Consider the following 16,331-nt stretch of genomic DNA (forward strand, 5'->3'; position numbering starts at 1 on the left):
TAAGCAGCCAACAGCCTGAGATGATGTCTCAAGAGAGATCCAGGAAGTGCAAAGGCCATGGGTTGTTGATTCAACAACGATTCTGTGCTTTCTATGCCAGGAACACAGGAAGTAAAGAACTCAAAGCCATGAGGAGCAGGAGGTGTGTGTGTGTTGTCAGAGTGAGAAGGGACTAGGGAGAGATAGAAGAAGAGAAGCAGATAGAAAGGCCAGGCTGGGAGCTCCAATGTCAACCATTGCTGTTTTCTCATTTTTCCAAGTCCAACTCATTTGGCTTCTGCTGTGTACACAGCTATCGGTGCCTGGCTCTGCTATCTTTGGTCATTATTTATGGGAAGACGTTCCTGGAAATCTGTTCTGAATCAGAGAAGTGGGGTGGAAGTAGCAGTCCATAGGGCGCTATGATTCCTAAGGCTTTTGTGGGGCCCCGGATACCCTGAAACAATACATACAAATGTGTGTATAAGCATATGAATATTTTGTGTGGGGAAGGAGGAAGGAAGAGGTTCCAATTGCAACTTTAATTGGAGTTACAAAGACGCCATATATGATCTTAAAGTGGGCGTCCTGGGATCCCTGGCCCAGCTCAGGACTCATGAAGCTCTGAGTTCAGATCTGTGTACTCTTATTACATTCCATCCTCAGTTCAGTTACATGACAACCCTCTGGGTGACAGCTGGGTCATTAAGTGTCCCTTTCTCTCCAAGAAACACCCTTCACACCTAATCTGAGGATTATGGTAGCAAACCTGTCCGGAATAATTTTGATAAATTGTTTTGGATAATTAGTCCCTTTTAATTTCTCATGGAAATAGTAATTTTAGGTGACAAGATTATTATATGCTGCTTGTTAGCAGGCTCTCCAGGGTCAAGAAAACACCACCGAGATGGCTATTACGTGTTCTTTCCCATCTTTGGCATTACCCTTGAAATACAGAAAAGACATTCAGTAAAGTCTGCTCCCACTCTGTGGAAAGCACAGAGCACTGGTTTCCTTTTATCCTTCTGCCAAGTGAAGGATTAAAGCAGGACTTTCAACTTTTCTCTGCTACTGCCAGCCCATGTCAGGCTTCACAGACTTGCTGATCATTAACTTGAAAAGCTGGGGGAAGTTTCTAACTCTTCCATTTGCTTGTTTACCTGTTCAGCCAAGTTGCTTTACAACTGAGTGGGTTTTGAATAAACAGGGTCCTGGGCGGTCAAATATTTGACTCAGCTCAAGTGGAATATTTTCATTGCTTTTCACTTCATTGAACATGAGGGTCAGTTTGACAGGTCAACGTGGGTTTGCCTAATGGTTCACCTTGTACCAATCCAGGAGAGGAGTAGATGGAAGGGAGAGAACTCTTCTCAGCAGTTTAGGAACCTGGGAACTGATTGGCTAATTATTTACCAGTTGCGTCGTAATGGGCCATTTGTCTGACCTTTCTAAATCCTCATTTCATCATCTGTCAAAAGAGTGAAAGAATACTGCCTAGCTCATGGCACAGCTGAGTGAATTACATGATAAATAAAAACTCAGTGCATAGCAAGAATTGAACCAAACAAAAGATACAGGGATTGGGAGAAAATATCTGCACACCATGTATTTGAGAAGGGGTTAAGATCCAAAACACTTAAGGAATTCATACAACTTAATAGCAAGAAAACAAATAGCCTGATTAAAAAAATAGGCAAAAGGTCTGAATAGATATTTCTCAAAAGAAATTATACAAATGCCTAGCAAATCGATGAAAAAACAATGCTCAACACTACTAATCACCCAGGAAATGTAAATTCAAACCACAAAGATAGGTCACTTTACACCCATTAGAATGGCTATTATCAAAAAGACAAAAGCTAAGAGTTGGTGAGGATGTGGAAAGAGGGGAGCCCTTGTATACTGTTGATTAAAATGTAAATTAATACATCTCATTTTGGAAAACTTCATTAAGTTCTCCCAAAAAACTAAAAACAAAATTACCATATGATCTAGCAATCCTACACCTGAGTATATAACCAAAATAATTCAAATCAGTATGTGAAAGAGACATCTTCACTCCCAGGCATGCAGCATCTCTCACAATAGCCAAGATAGAGACTTGACCTAACTGTTCATCAACAGACTACTGGATGAAAAAAAAAATGTGGTTAAAATACAAAATAGAATACTATTCAGCCTTAGTAAAGAAGGAAATTTAGTTATTTGGGACAATATGGATGAACCTGGGAGATAGCATGTTAAGTGAAATAAGCCAGGCACAGAAAGACAAATACTGCATGCTTTCATTTACAGGGGAAATTTAAATATTCAAACTCATAGTGGTGGATATTAGAATGGTGCTTATCAGAGGCTAAGAGTCTGATGGCAGGGGTGGTAAATGGCTAGCTATTGGTCAAAGGGTATGAAGTTTCAATTAGAGGAATACATTTTAGAGATCTCTTGCACAACATGTGAGTGCAGTTAACTAAAATATATTTGAAAATCTCCGAAAGAAATTTTAACTGTTCTCATCATGAAAAGAGACAAGTATATGTGAGGTAATGGGTATGTTAGCTTGATTGAATCTTTCTACAATGTATACATATATCAAAATATCACATCATATTCCTTAAATATGTATGATGATTTGTCAAATAAAAGTAAAATTTAAAAGATAGCATGTCCTATTATGATCCTGATATACTTCTCCCCAAATCAAATCTTACAAAGATGTCTTAAGTAGTAGAAGGGTAAGGAATAAATATCGCACTCATGCCCAACTGTATCTTTACATCCTTAAAACTTGTTAATGTAGATATGTCTAATCCCATATATGCTGACATCCTTTAAAAATGATCAGAGGCAAGAGGCAGATAGAAATTATTTCAATGTTATCAATTATGAGTGCTTAACATGGATGTCAATGTAGGTAACCACATTCCTTGAAATCAAGGAATTCCTTGATGTGAAACTGGAAGTAAGGAATTTTTATGCCTCCCATTATTTTTTTCTCTCTAACTTTCCAATGAAACAAACCAAAGATACTGTTCTTGTGCCAACTTTAAAAAAAATGAGAATTTTGTTCTTTTAGGAAAGTTTTTTTGTTCTTTCTCTCCTACTTTCTTATCTATCATAGAATTGTATTCCCATTCTTTAGAAATCAAATACTAATACATTTGCTCTTTTATGGAGCTCTTATTTTTAAACGTTTCATTTTTCAAATTTCATAAGATTTTCTCAAATTTCATAAGGCTTACAGGCTGCACCTTGCTGTCTCTGAATTCATCTTCCCTTGCGGTCCTTCTGAATTTGACACTCACCTTTATTGACATTTCGTAGGTCGATGTTCCATATCTCTTCTCTATTTATTTTACTGTCCAGTAAGGGCTGAGGGAGAAAAAAATCAAACATTTCCTTAAGGAATAAGGGCTAGCTCTCCAGGTATATCCTCAAAGAAGAAATCTTCTCTAAGAACTGAAAATAGGTTCAAAAACTAGAGCCTATGTTATAGATGGCAAAGATCTCTCCTTGTTTTAACTTAAACCTGAAGCTTTCTGAGCTTTATCTAACTGTGAGAGAAAGTGGAAAGAGGAGTTTGCATGATATTTTCAATTAGCTTATTTAAATGAACTCTTTGGTGAGATTCCATAGAAATATGAACTATAAATATGAATTATATAGAAAACTAGAGGGTTTATCAGATTGTGTCTAATTACAGAGAAAACAACACAAACTCCATATAATCTGGATGGTGGCTTGCTAGGCTAATAGTCCTGTAGAAAAGGTCAAATCATTCACTTCAGTAATCCTGTTACTTTCTCTACTAGCTGCTGAAGTGTCTGAGTGACCCTTCTTGACCGCTCGAATATGACCAGATCAACTTGTCTCATGATGTTCTGATGGGATACCAGCAACGGCTTCAGCTCCTAATCTCAAACTTCATCAAAAAGCAACTTGGACTTTGTGACCAGATGTCATAAATTGCCAGTCCAACCCTCCCCAACTTTCAGTTGGTAGATCATGATTTTGAAGCCATGTTTTTTTTTGTAGCATTTTCCTACAGTTCTCATCCACACACTAAAATCATGATAGAGAGGTTTCATGATATCCCTTTATCTTAAAAATGAATTTATAGGAAGAGAAGTTAATACCACATTAAATGAAATTCAAATTCCATTTTAGAATAAGCTAACTAGATCAATCTAATAATTCAAATTTTTAAAAAATTCCTGGATTGTGACATTTGGAGTTTTATATGCAGCATTAATTAAGCTCACATCAAAATAGATCAGCCATTTGTAGATACAGTTACCAGTCACTCTGTTGCTGAATCCATTCCAGAAATTCATGTGAGAAAGTTTTCAGGCACTTCTAGGTGTTGGACCAGTGACAGAAATTTGATCATGCACATTCAAAATATTTACAGAAAAAAAGTATCAGTGTACTGTAGGTCTACACATACGAGTTATCCCTAAGGAAATATAACCATACTTCTTTTTTACCCCCGCACAATTTCAGTGCACCACAGAATAGGATTAGAGGTCTATATGTGCCTGCATTTGTGATTTATCACAGAACAACTCTGAATTACACATTTATTTTCAAATGAAATTTCTTGGTGATGCAAAGAAAGATCTTTTTTGTTCAGAAATCACAAGTGACTAAATTGCCTTCCAGCAATCTTTTTTTTCTTTGAAAGAAATGTGCTTTGAGGAGGCTGTGTGTGTGTGTGTGTGTGTGTGTGTGTTTTGTTCATTTCAATATGAACCTGAGAAATTACTAACAACTAAATTTAAAGTTGTGTTTAAAATGTTAAAGTAATCCTTTTGTGTGGTTTTGAAGCAGGTCTTTTCTAGACCTCGAATAGACTTCCAACCCATTTGATCCTCTGGGAGACTCTCAGGCTGCACCTTGCTCTCTGTGAATTGATCCTGACTGGGGCCTTTCTGAATTTGACATACTGGGAAGTTGGAAAGAATGGGTGGCGGATGGGTGTGGAATGGCTGGCAAACTTGTATAGAATGTAATGTTGTGTACATATATTTATATGGTTGAGACTAAAATAAAACTTAATTCCAACCATGGTATCTGGCTCCTGGAATCATTGTCCATCATTTGTGGCTGAATGGAGGCGTAGTGTGTGATTCCCTGTTGATGGTCAACAGGTTCTAGGCTGGTGGAGTTTGAATCGGTCTGATCCTGCAGGTAAAACAGTTTTCTCTCCTTAGCAGCAACAATAAGCAAACCCCTAAAGGGTGCTTTGGTTTGTGAACTTCCTTTGGCAGTAGAGACTTTTGGAGTCCAACTTTTCCATATCCAAACAGTTGACCGTCAAATACAAAGATCTAACTTTTATCCCTCTGTTCCTGGGAAATCTTTACTGGGACAAGGGGAAGCTATGAGAGATGGGGGGAGGGACAGGCATGAAATATATTTTTCTTTTCAATTCTTTGTTAGGTGTGTGTGTGTGTGTGTGTGTGTGTGTGTGTGTGTTTTAATCATTACAATCTTGTATCTCAGAAGAAACCTGAGACTCATTTGATAATTCTTTCTTCGTCATTCCCTATAAATCACCAAGTCCTACAAACTGGTTCTCCTAAGTCATTCCCCAGCCTCTCCACATTTTCCAATTCCCTTGCACCTGCCCTGGTCCAGCCACAATGCTCTCTCTTCCACACCACTGAGGTGGCCTCACCCTGGAAAGCTATGTCTCCATTTGTAAAGTTCAGTTGATCTACCATCTTGCTTCAAAGCCTTCACACTGGACTAACACGAAATGCAAGGCTCTCAGCATAGCCCATGAGCTCTGTGCTCAGTGCTGGGCCCAGCTGGGCGATCAGGCTCACACCTTCTTCTTCTCCTCCCTCTCCTTCTTTCTTCTTCTTCTTCTTCTTCTCCTCCTCCTCCTCCTCCTCCTCCTCCTCCTCCTTCTTCTTCTTTTTTTTTTTTTTGCATCCCCTGACTCCTCAGTTGTGCTCAAGGCACAAAAGTAAAAGGGCACAGTCCTTCACAAAGGATTGCCCACAGAACCCTCAAATGGGAATATTCAGCTAAGGGAACAAGTGGGACTTGTTCATCTAGCTGTGAGCACTGGTTCAGCCACATCCAAGGAGAGAGAGGTCTTTTCCTGATTTGTCCAGCAATATTATATAGGATAATGAGGACTAGTTGTCAACATCCCTTCCCATATCAGAGTCATTTGCTATCTACTCTCCCTGCAGGGCCTCCCCTGAGCTCATGCACATGGTTGAATTATGTTGTGATTTAATCAATGCCTGATGCCTAGACTATAAAGGTCTTGAGGGCAAAGACTGCACCTGTTTTATTGACTGCTGTTCCCCCAAGAACCAACAGTGCCTGTGATATACTAGATGCTCAGTAAATACTTGTTAAATGATATTTCAGAGCACTTCCCTACTTCCTTTGTGAACCTCCCTTCATTATGAGCTGGGTGCAGGTGTCAATGGATTTGCTCCACAACACTGCGCTGTGGTTCTCAACACTGGGGCCCATTGGGATCACCAGAGAAGGCTTTCAAAAACATCTTTTGAGGCTTCATTTCAGACCAACTCAACAAGAGCCTCTGGGAGTGGGACTAGGAAGCTCTATTCTAAAATATATCTCAGACTGGGCTGAGAGCTGCTGATGCAGAAGAATAAATCCAGCAGATGGTCTTCCAGCTGAGCTGGATGAAAGTCTTCAGATGGTCCCTCCACTGGAATACTTACAGAGAGGGAGAGCTTTCACTTCACTCTTACGCCTAATGCCAGGAACAGCATCTTCAGCATTTTATGTTCCCAGAAGCATGCACAGAGCCCAGCACATAGTAAGACTGGGGGGATTGATATATCTCACTATAATATACTCTATATCATATGGGATAAAGAGGACTTGTCCTCATTATCATATGGACATATGACATCTATCCATGTATATATATCCATATATAGTTATATATACAGATATAGGGTTGTACATAATTTATATATAATGTTAATATTATAATAATTATCATATATAGGTTAGTGCTCTGAGATTTAAGAAAAAAACTAGGATGCCTTGAAGAAGACTTCTATACAAGAATGTGTTCTTCTGTTTGTAAATTCTCATGAACTTTCCAGTGCTTGCAACTTGAGAAACCCAATGCTCATCCTATTTTGCTATCTGGCTGCTGGGCATCACATGTTTGATAGAATTGAAAACTTGAATAAAAGACAGATAAATGGCCTCTACTGCCTCCCTCCAAGCTATGAGTCCTGTCATCCTGTCATGAAAGGAAATTAGAATTGTCTGACACATACTGAGCTTCATAAAGCCACACTGTTCCACTTCAGGCTCCTGCACGCCCCTAGACACACCACGAGTAGATTTTTTTGAAGATCTGATCTGCAATTTTCATCTCATGGTGAGAACTAAGTCAACTAATCTTTAATTGTTAAGGTCCCCCTTCAACTCTTTTAAAAACAAATGAACTATAATAGATCTATTTTTTCTTTCTTTGATTCTCTGACTTTCTCCATCTTTTAAGAATCCTAAAACGAGAGCAGTGACTCTGCAAAGTCTCCTAAAATGAATAATCTGAAAAACTTGTAATTTGCAATCTGCTTCATTATTCAGTCCACAATGATTTCCTCCTTTTCTGATGTGCTTTTCTATTCCTTCCAAACAGACGTCATTCAATCCAGGATCAATTTAACATTTATTTTTCTAAAAAGTGAGCATACCAATTTTCCCTTGAGAACAAAAGACCACCATTAAACCACCTTTTCCCTGAAACTTTAATTATGCTTTAATAATTATTCTTGTAAGTGTAGTTAAAAATTCATTAGGCAAACAACCTAGAAACCAATATCATATATTCTGTAAGGTATTGATCTAGAATCACCTTGCCAAAAGGCAGTAATTTAGGGTTGTGTCTATCTTCCTAAATATCTAAAAGTTCTTAGGAAATCTATTGCTTTCTATAATAGCTTAATTGTTAACATCTTAAACTCTGTCCCAGAGTTGCAGGAATTATCTGGGTCTTCTGATTTTTCTTCAACCCATTAGAACAAGAATAGATTCTTAAAAATCTAGATCATTCTTTTTATTTCCAAATAACTTTATTTTTTTTATCTGTTTAAGTTCCTTTGCATTCACAATTCCTCCCAACATTACAGCTAACAAGAACAAACGATGAGGTGAAACACAGTGGAGCTCAGGTTCTACTCTGGGTAAATGATCAGCCATGAGCACCAGTCTCCTATTCAGACCTGCTGCCTTCACTAGGTCTTTGTACCTTCAGGGCTGTTGAAGGTTGGCAGAGGACTCGTGTCCTTTAGAACTGATTCCACAATTGGTTTCAGGTTGCAATACCACAGACCTAGTCCAAGTAAACAAGGAAATGATGGAGCAAATATTCAGAACGAATGTTTTGTTTTTGTTTGTTTGTTTGATTTTTAAACCGGGAATTGAACCCAGGGGCACTTGACCACTGAGATGCATCCCCAAACCCTTTTAACTTTTTATTTTGAGACAGAGTTTCATTAAGCTGCTCAAGGCCTCACTGAATTGCTGAGTGAAGTAGGCCATGAACTTGTGATCCTCCTGACTCAGCCTCCTGAGTTGCTGGGATTAACAGGTGTGCATCACCACAACCAACAAGAACCTATTTTCTGTAACTCACAAGGCTAGGTGTTGTGAGAGAGCAAGACAAAGTCACTTCCTTTAAGCGATTTATAGCCTAATAAAGTTGAGGCAATGAGACAAATATGTGAATGAGTACAATTCAAAAGACAATCTAGGTTGGGTGCAGTGGCTCACACCTGTGATTCCAGAAACTTTGCTTGAGAGGCTGAGGAAGGAGGATTACAAATTTGAAGGCAGGCTTGAGCACTTAATGAGACCCTGTCTCAAAATAAAAAATAAAAAGGGCTGAGTATGTAATTCAGGGGTAGAGCATCCCTGAGTTCAATCCCCAGTGCTGCAAAAACAACAAAAACAAAAGAAAACAGAATGATTTGATAGGCTCCAGAAGAAAGGTCGTGGAAGTAAAGGTGTTTTGCGGGGGTCAACAGAGAGAGGGTTCATATAGAGCTGGGAGGATGTGAAAGTGGTTTTGGACAGGTAGGTACTTGGAATGAGCTTAATTTAAGGGGCATAATTTTGATAAGACTCTGGGGAAGGTGTTGCCATCAAAGAAAAAGCACACACACACACACACAAAAAAAAAAAAAAACAGAAATGAGAAAAACTGGGAACATGACAAGAATAGCAAAGAATCTTGGTTGGCTGGATCTGGAAAGGCCATTTGATTCCTAAAATCAGGTGAAGAACACTGGACCTTATTTGCAGGCAGTGGGAAGTCAGTGCAAGTGGAGAACAGGACAATTCAGAAAACTGTGGGGACTACACAGTGGACAGCTGAAAAGAGGATCAGTGGTAAGAGACGATGCCCCAGTATGGACGATGCCCCAGTATGGACGACCAAGATTGAACAGGCTGCCTCTCACAAGGTCCAAGGGGGTTGTGGGTGGAGGCGGATTCAAGATAAGAGGAGGCCTTCAAGTTCATGACCCTTCAGTCACCTCTCCGACTTGAGAAGGTCAATGGCTTCAAATTTTTGAATAAGTCAAATGCTTATGCATTTCAGAATAAAAAATTCCTTTTCATGTGAGGATGAGGTATTTCCAAAATCTTTCTTTGGCTAAAAGGCTAAGGAGAGTCCACATGTGGCAGAGCTGGAGCAGAAGCAGTGGGAGAGAGTTCCATGGAGGGATGCCAGCCATGAGCACAGCATAAATGCAGATAAAAAGTTCTTCAGCTCTGTGGTTAACACAAAATTATAGTTCTAAAAAAGAGTGTGTGGGTAAAAGGCAATTCGTTAAAAATTCTGATACATGCTACCACTTGGGTGAACCTTGAGGACATTTTGTTAAGTGCAGTAAGCCAGACACGAAAGGACAAAGGTCATGAAATTCCACTTCTATGAGACTCTAAGCACTATTGAATTCAGAGAGAAAGAAGGTAGATTAGTGGGCCAAGGGGAAGAAGAATGGGGAGTTATTGTTGAATGAAGACAAATTTTCAGTGTGGAATGGTGAAAAAAAGTTCTGGAGATGCGAAGTAGTAACATCTGAGCGATAATGTGAATGTATTTAATGACACTGAATTGTAATGTAAAAAGGCTTAAAATAGTTCAAGTTATGTACATTTTACTACAATAAAAAAATAAAGGCCCAATATGGTCTTATTGTAGGTTTCACAGTATCAAATTCTAATTTATTTGTTTTTAGAGAGAAGAAGGGTTGCACCGTGAACTGATCCTCATCCCTGTGGGTTGGCATTTCTACACGGAATAGTCACATGATCTGAGAAGGTTGCTTGGTGAGTGAGGAATCAGAGCAGAGGGTTGGGTACCAGCAGGGAGACTGTTTAGCCTACTGTTCTTTGTACAATATAGGAATACATCTGCCATGGAGGCTTGAGTGTTGGCAGCAGCCTGGCTGGGTATTCTCGCTCAAAGTAATGTAGCTGACTAAAGTTATCTGTCAAAGCAAAATTTATCAGAGTCAGGAATGCAGTGAGAAGATGTGACTACCACATCAGCAGCTATCAGAAAGAATGATTGTATCTAAAATACTATAAAGGACAGAAGAAGAAAGCTAGCTGCCAGGGAATATTTCCACAGGACAAAGTCTGTGGGTTTAAAATGAAATTTCCCTGCATCAACTCACCAGGCATTACCCTTGGTATAAATGCTTTGGTGTCTCAGTGACAGTAGGAGGCCAAGTAATAATGCTATTTATCTTTCCAAGTTGTCATTTCATATGGGACTCTGTGGGATCAAATATACCTCCAGAGAAGAAAAGAAACTGGTGTGAGGTGGAGGAAGACAATAAGAAAAGGAATGGAAGGAAATATTGAGAGGTAAGGGAGACTCATAAGGAAGTTGTGAAATAGTATGATGAAAAGAAGGAAAAAAATGTACTGAGGTTTCTGCAAGATGGAGAGCTAACATACCCCTGAGTATTGCAAACACCAAGAAAAGCCGCATGAAATACTTTTGGAAGAGAATCAAAACTTACTAGAAAAAAAAAATAGGAAACTTAAAGCCAGAGTTGTGGTCTGAGCTTATTTCTGCTAGTTGGAAGCTTAGATTTAAAGCTCACGTAGTCACCAGGCCTCATGTTGGATGAGCTGCAGTGTGGGAACTGAGGCCCAACAGAAAAACTCTGCCCATCTGCACAGGCTACTCTAGTGAAATCAGCTTGTCTCTACCTGGCAATCAATTGGTTTTTTTGTTTGTTTGTTTTTTGTTTTTTTATAATTCCCTAAGAATCCAAACTCTATGCCTTGATTCAGACTTAGTGTTTGAATTTTCATTAGGCTTTAGGAACCCTACTTTTAAATAAATGCAGATAGGTAGAAATGACCCTGGTACTCCTGGATTAAGAAATGCAAATCACATGGGGGGAACGACACATCCAAGGGGCCTGGATTCTCACAAAATCAGGAGTTTCGCTGAAGATAAGCTCATTATAGAAAATCATGGAATAAGCAGATAATTATTTTTGAGTGAGGATAGTCAGGGGACACAAGATATAGGAGGATTAGATCAAATAACATGAATTACTAGAATGAGACTGTTATGGTTTACATATGAGGTGTCCCCCAAAGCTCATGTGTGAGATAATGTAAGAAAGTTTAGAGGTGAAATTATTGGGTTATAAAGTCTTGACCTAATCAGTGGATTAATTCACTTATAGGGATTAACTAAGTGGTAACTGTAGGCAGGTTGGTTGTGGCTGGAGAAGGTAGGCCTTTGGGATAGTGCTGTCGGGATGTGTATTTTGTCAGTGGTGAGGGGAGCTCACTTTCTGCTTCCTTGAGATGCCATGTCCAGAACTGTTTTCCTCTGCCATACCTATCTTCCCTGATGCTCTACCTCACCTAAGGCTCAGAGCAATGGAACTGGCTGTCTATGGACTGAGACATTTCAAACCATTAGCACCAAATCAATTTTTCCTCCTCTAAAATTGTTCTTGTCAGATATTTCAATTGTAGCAATGAAAAGCTGACTCAAACAGAGACTTAGAAGGTGACTGCCAGAGAAAAACTTTAAAATTATTAAAATTGTAACAGAAGTAATTGAAACACAAAAAGATATTGAAAAGACAAGGCTGCTACAGATGATGTTGATGATAATGAACACACAGTCTAACTACAGTACTGACCTCATGCCAAGAACTCTTCTGAATGCTTTGCAGATATTAAAGCATTTAATCTTCACAATAATGTTAGTCTTCATATATAATGATATATTACTATTTTCCTATTTTATAGATGAGGAAACTTGGGCACAGGTTAATTTAGCTCCAAGTCACAGATATAATAAGTGACAGAGCTGGCATTTTACAAGGGCATTCTTCATCCAGAGTACAAGGTCTTAAGCACTTTACTAAACCAAGAATCAAATTTTATTTCCAATGGCACTTTGAATTTCAAAAGAACTTCAAATTTTAAAAAAATTAAAAAATTTATAACTGTAAAGAAAACTGGCAGGTGAATTAAATAAGGCTAAAGAAAGAATTACTGAAGTGTATAATAGAACTGAAAGATATAATAACACAAAAGAGAGAAATGGAAAGTATGAAAACAATAGTGAAAAACATAAAAAATATAATGAGAAGATCCACCATATTCCTAAGTTTCAGAGGAAAGAATAGAGAGAACTATAAAGAGGCAATCATCTAGATATAATGACTCAGAAATTTCCAGAATTGGTAAAGACATGAATATCTAAGTCATACATGGAAATAGTATAGTGAAACTAAGAAAATTAAGAGAAAATGTTAAGAGTAAGCAAATGAGGAAAGGGAAAAATTCCCTACAAATGAACACTTTAACTGATAGCACAAATTTCAATAGCAAACATAGAATCTCAAATATTTTAAATCATGTAGAAGATAAGCCAGTAGAGTCCTAATTAAAAATACTGCCAAGTTAAAATTATATAAACAGGGAGAATATCATTCAATGAGAGGTCAAAATAAGTTTTTTGAACAAACATAGAGTTCCCCACACTTAGATTCTTGCTGAAAGAATAACTGGTTGATGCATGAACTTCAGGAGCTGGAAATTGACTCAGAAGGATGAGTAGGGTGCAACAAGCAATGGTGAAAAAAAAATTGGTAAACACTGAACAATCATTTTGGAGGATTAAAAACAAGTACCAGAAGACTTAAAATGAAAAACTGAAGAGCAATCAGAGTTGAAGGATCCTAAGGATTCACCATCAACAGGAAGGAGTGCAAAGGTTTAGACTTGAGCATTTGTGTGTATGTAAAAGACATAAAATTGAGGGGGCTGGTGATGTGGCTCAAGCAGTAGTTCGCTTGCCTGGCATGCGTGCGGCCCGGGTTCGATCCTCAGCACCATATACAAAGATGTTGTGTCCCCCGAGAACTAAAAATAAATAAATAAATAAATATTTAAAAAAATTCTCTCTCTCTCTCTCTCTCTCTCTCTCTCTCTCTCTGTCTCTCTCTCTTTCCCCCACTCTCTCTTTAAAAGAAAAAAAAAGAAATAAAATTGAGCACTGAATTTCCAAAGAATTGGTGGGGGAAGTGGGGGCAGGGAGAAGCTACAGGAAAACTTCATTAATATAATCAAAGAAAGAAAGAAAACAGAAGAAAGAGAAAGATTGGGAGTGGCATGGTCACTAAGAAATAGAACATAAGGTGGGTAGAAATAAATCTAAATGTACTGATAATAGCAGTAAAGGCAAATTGATGTAACTTATCAGCAAAAAGATTATTTCCAGTTATAATCTATTTTTGGGAGAACTTCTAAAACGTGACAAAACAGAAGACTGACATTTAAGAGATAAAAAAGAGACCAAAAAGAGATAAAAACAAAAAGAGACATATTTAAAAAGAGTAGAGAAATCCTTCTGCCTCCCCCCAACCATCTGGATTGGGGCAAATTACTCAATAATATTTAAAATGCCCTGTTAAAAGAAAAGTGATGTTGGCATCATCACAACACCTGATCTTAAATTACACTATAGAGCTATAGTAATAAAAACAGCATGCTACCAGCATCAAAACAGACAATGGAGAAGACCACTGGAATAGAATAATAAAACCAAGAATCAATAAGTGGGATGCCATTGAATTAAAAATCTTCTGTACAGCAAAGGAAACAATTAAGAGAGTGAAGAGAGGGCCTACAGAATGGGAAAAATCTTTGCCAGTCACTCCTCTAACAAGGGATAAATATCCACAATATATAAAGAATTCAAAAAACTTAATGCCAAAAAACCCTGAATAACCCAATTAATACATGGGAAAAAAAACTAAATAGAAACTTCTCAAAATAGGAAATATAAATGACCAACAAATATGTGAAAAAAAAAGTTCAAGATCTCTAGCAATCAGGTAAATGTAAATCAAAACAGTTACACTAAGATTTCATTTCACCTGGTCAGAATGGCAACTATCAAGAACACAAATAATAGTAAATGCTGGAGAGAATGTGGGAGAAAATGAACCCTCCAACATCGCTGGTGGGACTGCCACTACTTAAAGCAGTGAGGAGACTCCTCAAAGAACTAGGGATGGAACCATCATATGGCCCCGCTATCCCACTCCTTGATACTTATTTCAAAAAACTAAGATCAGCATACTATAGCAAAATAGCCACTTCAGTGTTTATAGCAGCACAAGTCACAATAGCCAAATCAACTGGGTTGATTCCATAATAAATAACAAATGAATGGATCAAGAAAAATGTGTAGAGTTCCACTCATCCATAAAGAAGAATGAAATAATGACTTTTTCTGGGAAACGATGAAAATGGAGAAAATTATGCTAAGTGAAATAAGGCAAACTTAGAAAATCAATAGCTGAATGTTTCCCTTTATATGTGGAAGTTAGAGCAAAATAAGGGAAAGAAGATGGCTGGGAAGGGGATTACATATCATAAAAGAAATGAGGTAGATCTTTGGAGTAGAAGGAGAATAAGAGGGAGGGAGGAAAGAAGGGAAAGGGATAGAAATACAGAATGAATTTAACAATATCATGTTATATATATGCACACATATATAAAAAACAGAATCTCTCTCTCCTCTCTCTCTCTCTCTCTCTCTCTCTCTCTCTCTCTCTCTCTCACTCTCTCTCTCTCACACACACACACACACACACACACACACACACACTAAAAAATAGCCAGACACAGTGGCACAATGCCTGTAATCTCAGTGACTTGGGAGGCTGAGGCAGGAGATCAGCAAATTCTAGGTCAGCCTCAGAAATTTGGATTTGGTGAGGCCCTAAGCAACTCAGTGAGACTGTCTCAAAAAAAAAAAAAGAAAGAAAGAAAGAAAGGAAGGAAGGAAGGAAGGAAGGAAGGAAGGAAGGAAGGAAGGAAGGAAGGAAAAGAAAAAGGGCTGGGGATGTGGCTCAGAGGTAAAGCGTCCCTGGTTTCAATCCCTGTACCAAAAATAAATAAACAAACAAACAAATAAATACAAATGAAAGGAAGATCAATAGAGGAGAACGGAGAGAACAGGGAAGAGAGAAGGCAATGGGGATTGAAATAAAAATCCTTGCATGCATTATTTTGTGACAATGAACCCAAATACTATGTTTAATTACAATGCTCTAAAAATAAATTTTAAAAAGACTGTATTTCTGTATGCTAAAATAAATAAATAAAATAAAATGCCTTGTTAAGATCACAAGAAATTAACAGGAATCCTTAGGAAGAATCTAAAACCACAGAAGTAGATGAACATGAATGCAGAACCTAGTGTTTTGGTGCAGATTGCTGACACGTGTCTGGGAGCCAAATCCAGACCCACCTTCTGTTTCTGTAAAGTTTTCTTGGAATACAGCCAGATCCATGTTCTGTGGCTCTTTTCATGCTATAGTTGAATGGTTTTGACAGAGATCAGAGATCATATGAATATTGAAGGTGGAAATGTTTGCTATTTAGCCCTTTAGACACAGGTTTAGGGACTCCTGTCCTAGGAGCCCCAATATATGGGGATTAATGGCTGTCTGGGTGGCAGAGAAGTGTCATGCAGGAACAAAACCTAGGCTCCGAGTCTGGGGACAAGGAGGAAGAATGAGACTCCCCCCACAAGCCAGCACACTGGAAAGGACTCGTTCTCTGTAGGAAGATGAGGAGAGTCTGGCTTTGTGAAAAGGGTACAGAAGGAAAGCTGACTTCCTAGAACCCTGCTCTAGATGGAGAGTGACTCTGATCAGCAGCCATTGCCTGGACTTGCGCTGCCTTCCATACCCACAATCCAGCCCCACTGACCAGAAGTCCACTTCCCTGGCATTTTCTCAGCACTTTCCCGTTGTGTTCTAAATGAGGTGTTA

General features: G+C 38.4%; 1 protein-coding gene across 1 annotated transcript in view; it reads left to right on the plus strand.

The window, feature by feature from the left end:
- Positions 1–3,941, plus strand: part of Upp2 (uridine phosphorylase 2) — a 53,353-nt gene extending 49,412 nt beyond the window's left edge. Inside the window, 2 exon segments of the mRNA XM_026401472.2 lie at positions 137–152; positions 3,806–3,941. Coding sequence (XP_026257257.2) covers positions 137–152; positions 3,806–3,941 — 152 coding nt within the window.
- The last annotated feature ends 12,390 nt before the right edge of the window (positions 3,942–16,331 follow it).

This window comes from Urocitellus parryii, chromosome 1, assembly GCF_045843805.1.
Source record: "Urocitellus parryii isolate mUroPar1 chromosome 1, mUroPar1.hap1, whole genome shotgun sequence".
NCBI lineage: Eukaryota > Metazoa > Chordata > Mammalia > Rodentia > Sciuridae > Urocitellus > Urocitellus parryii.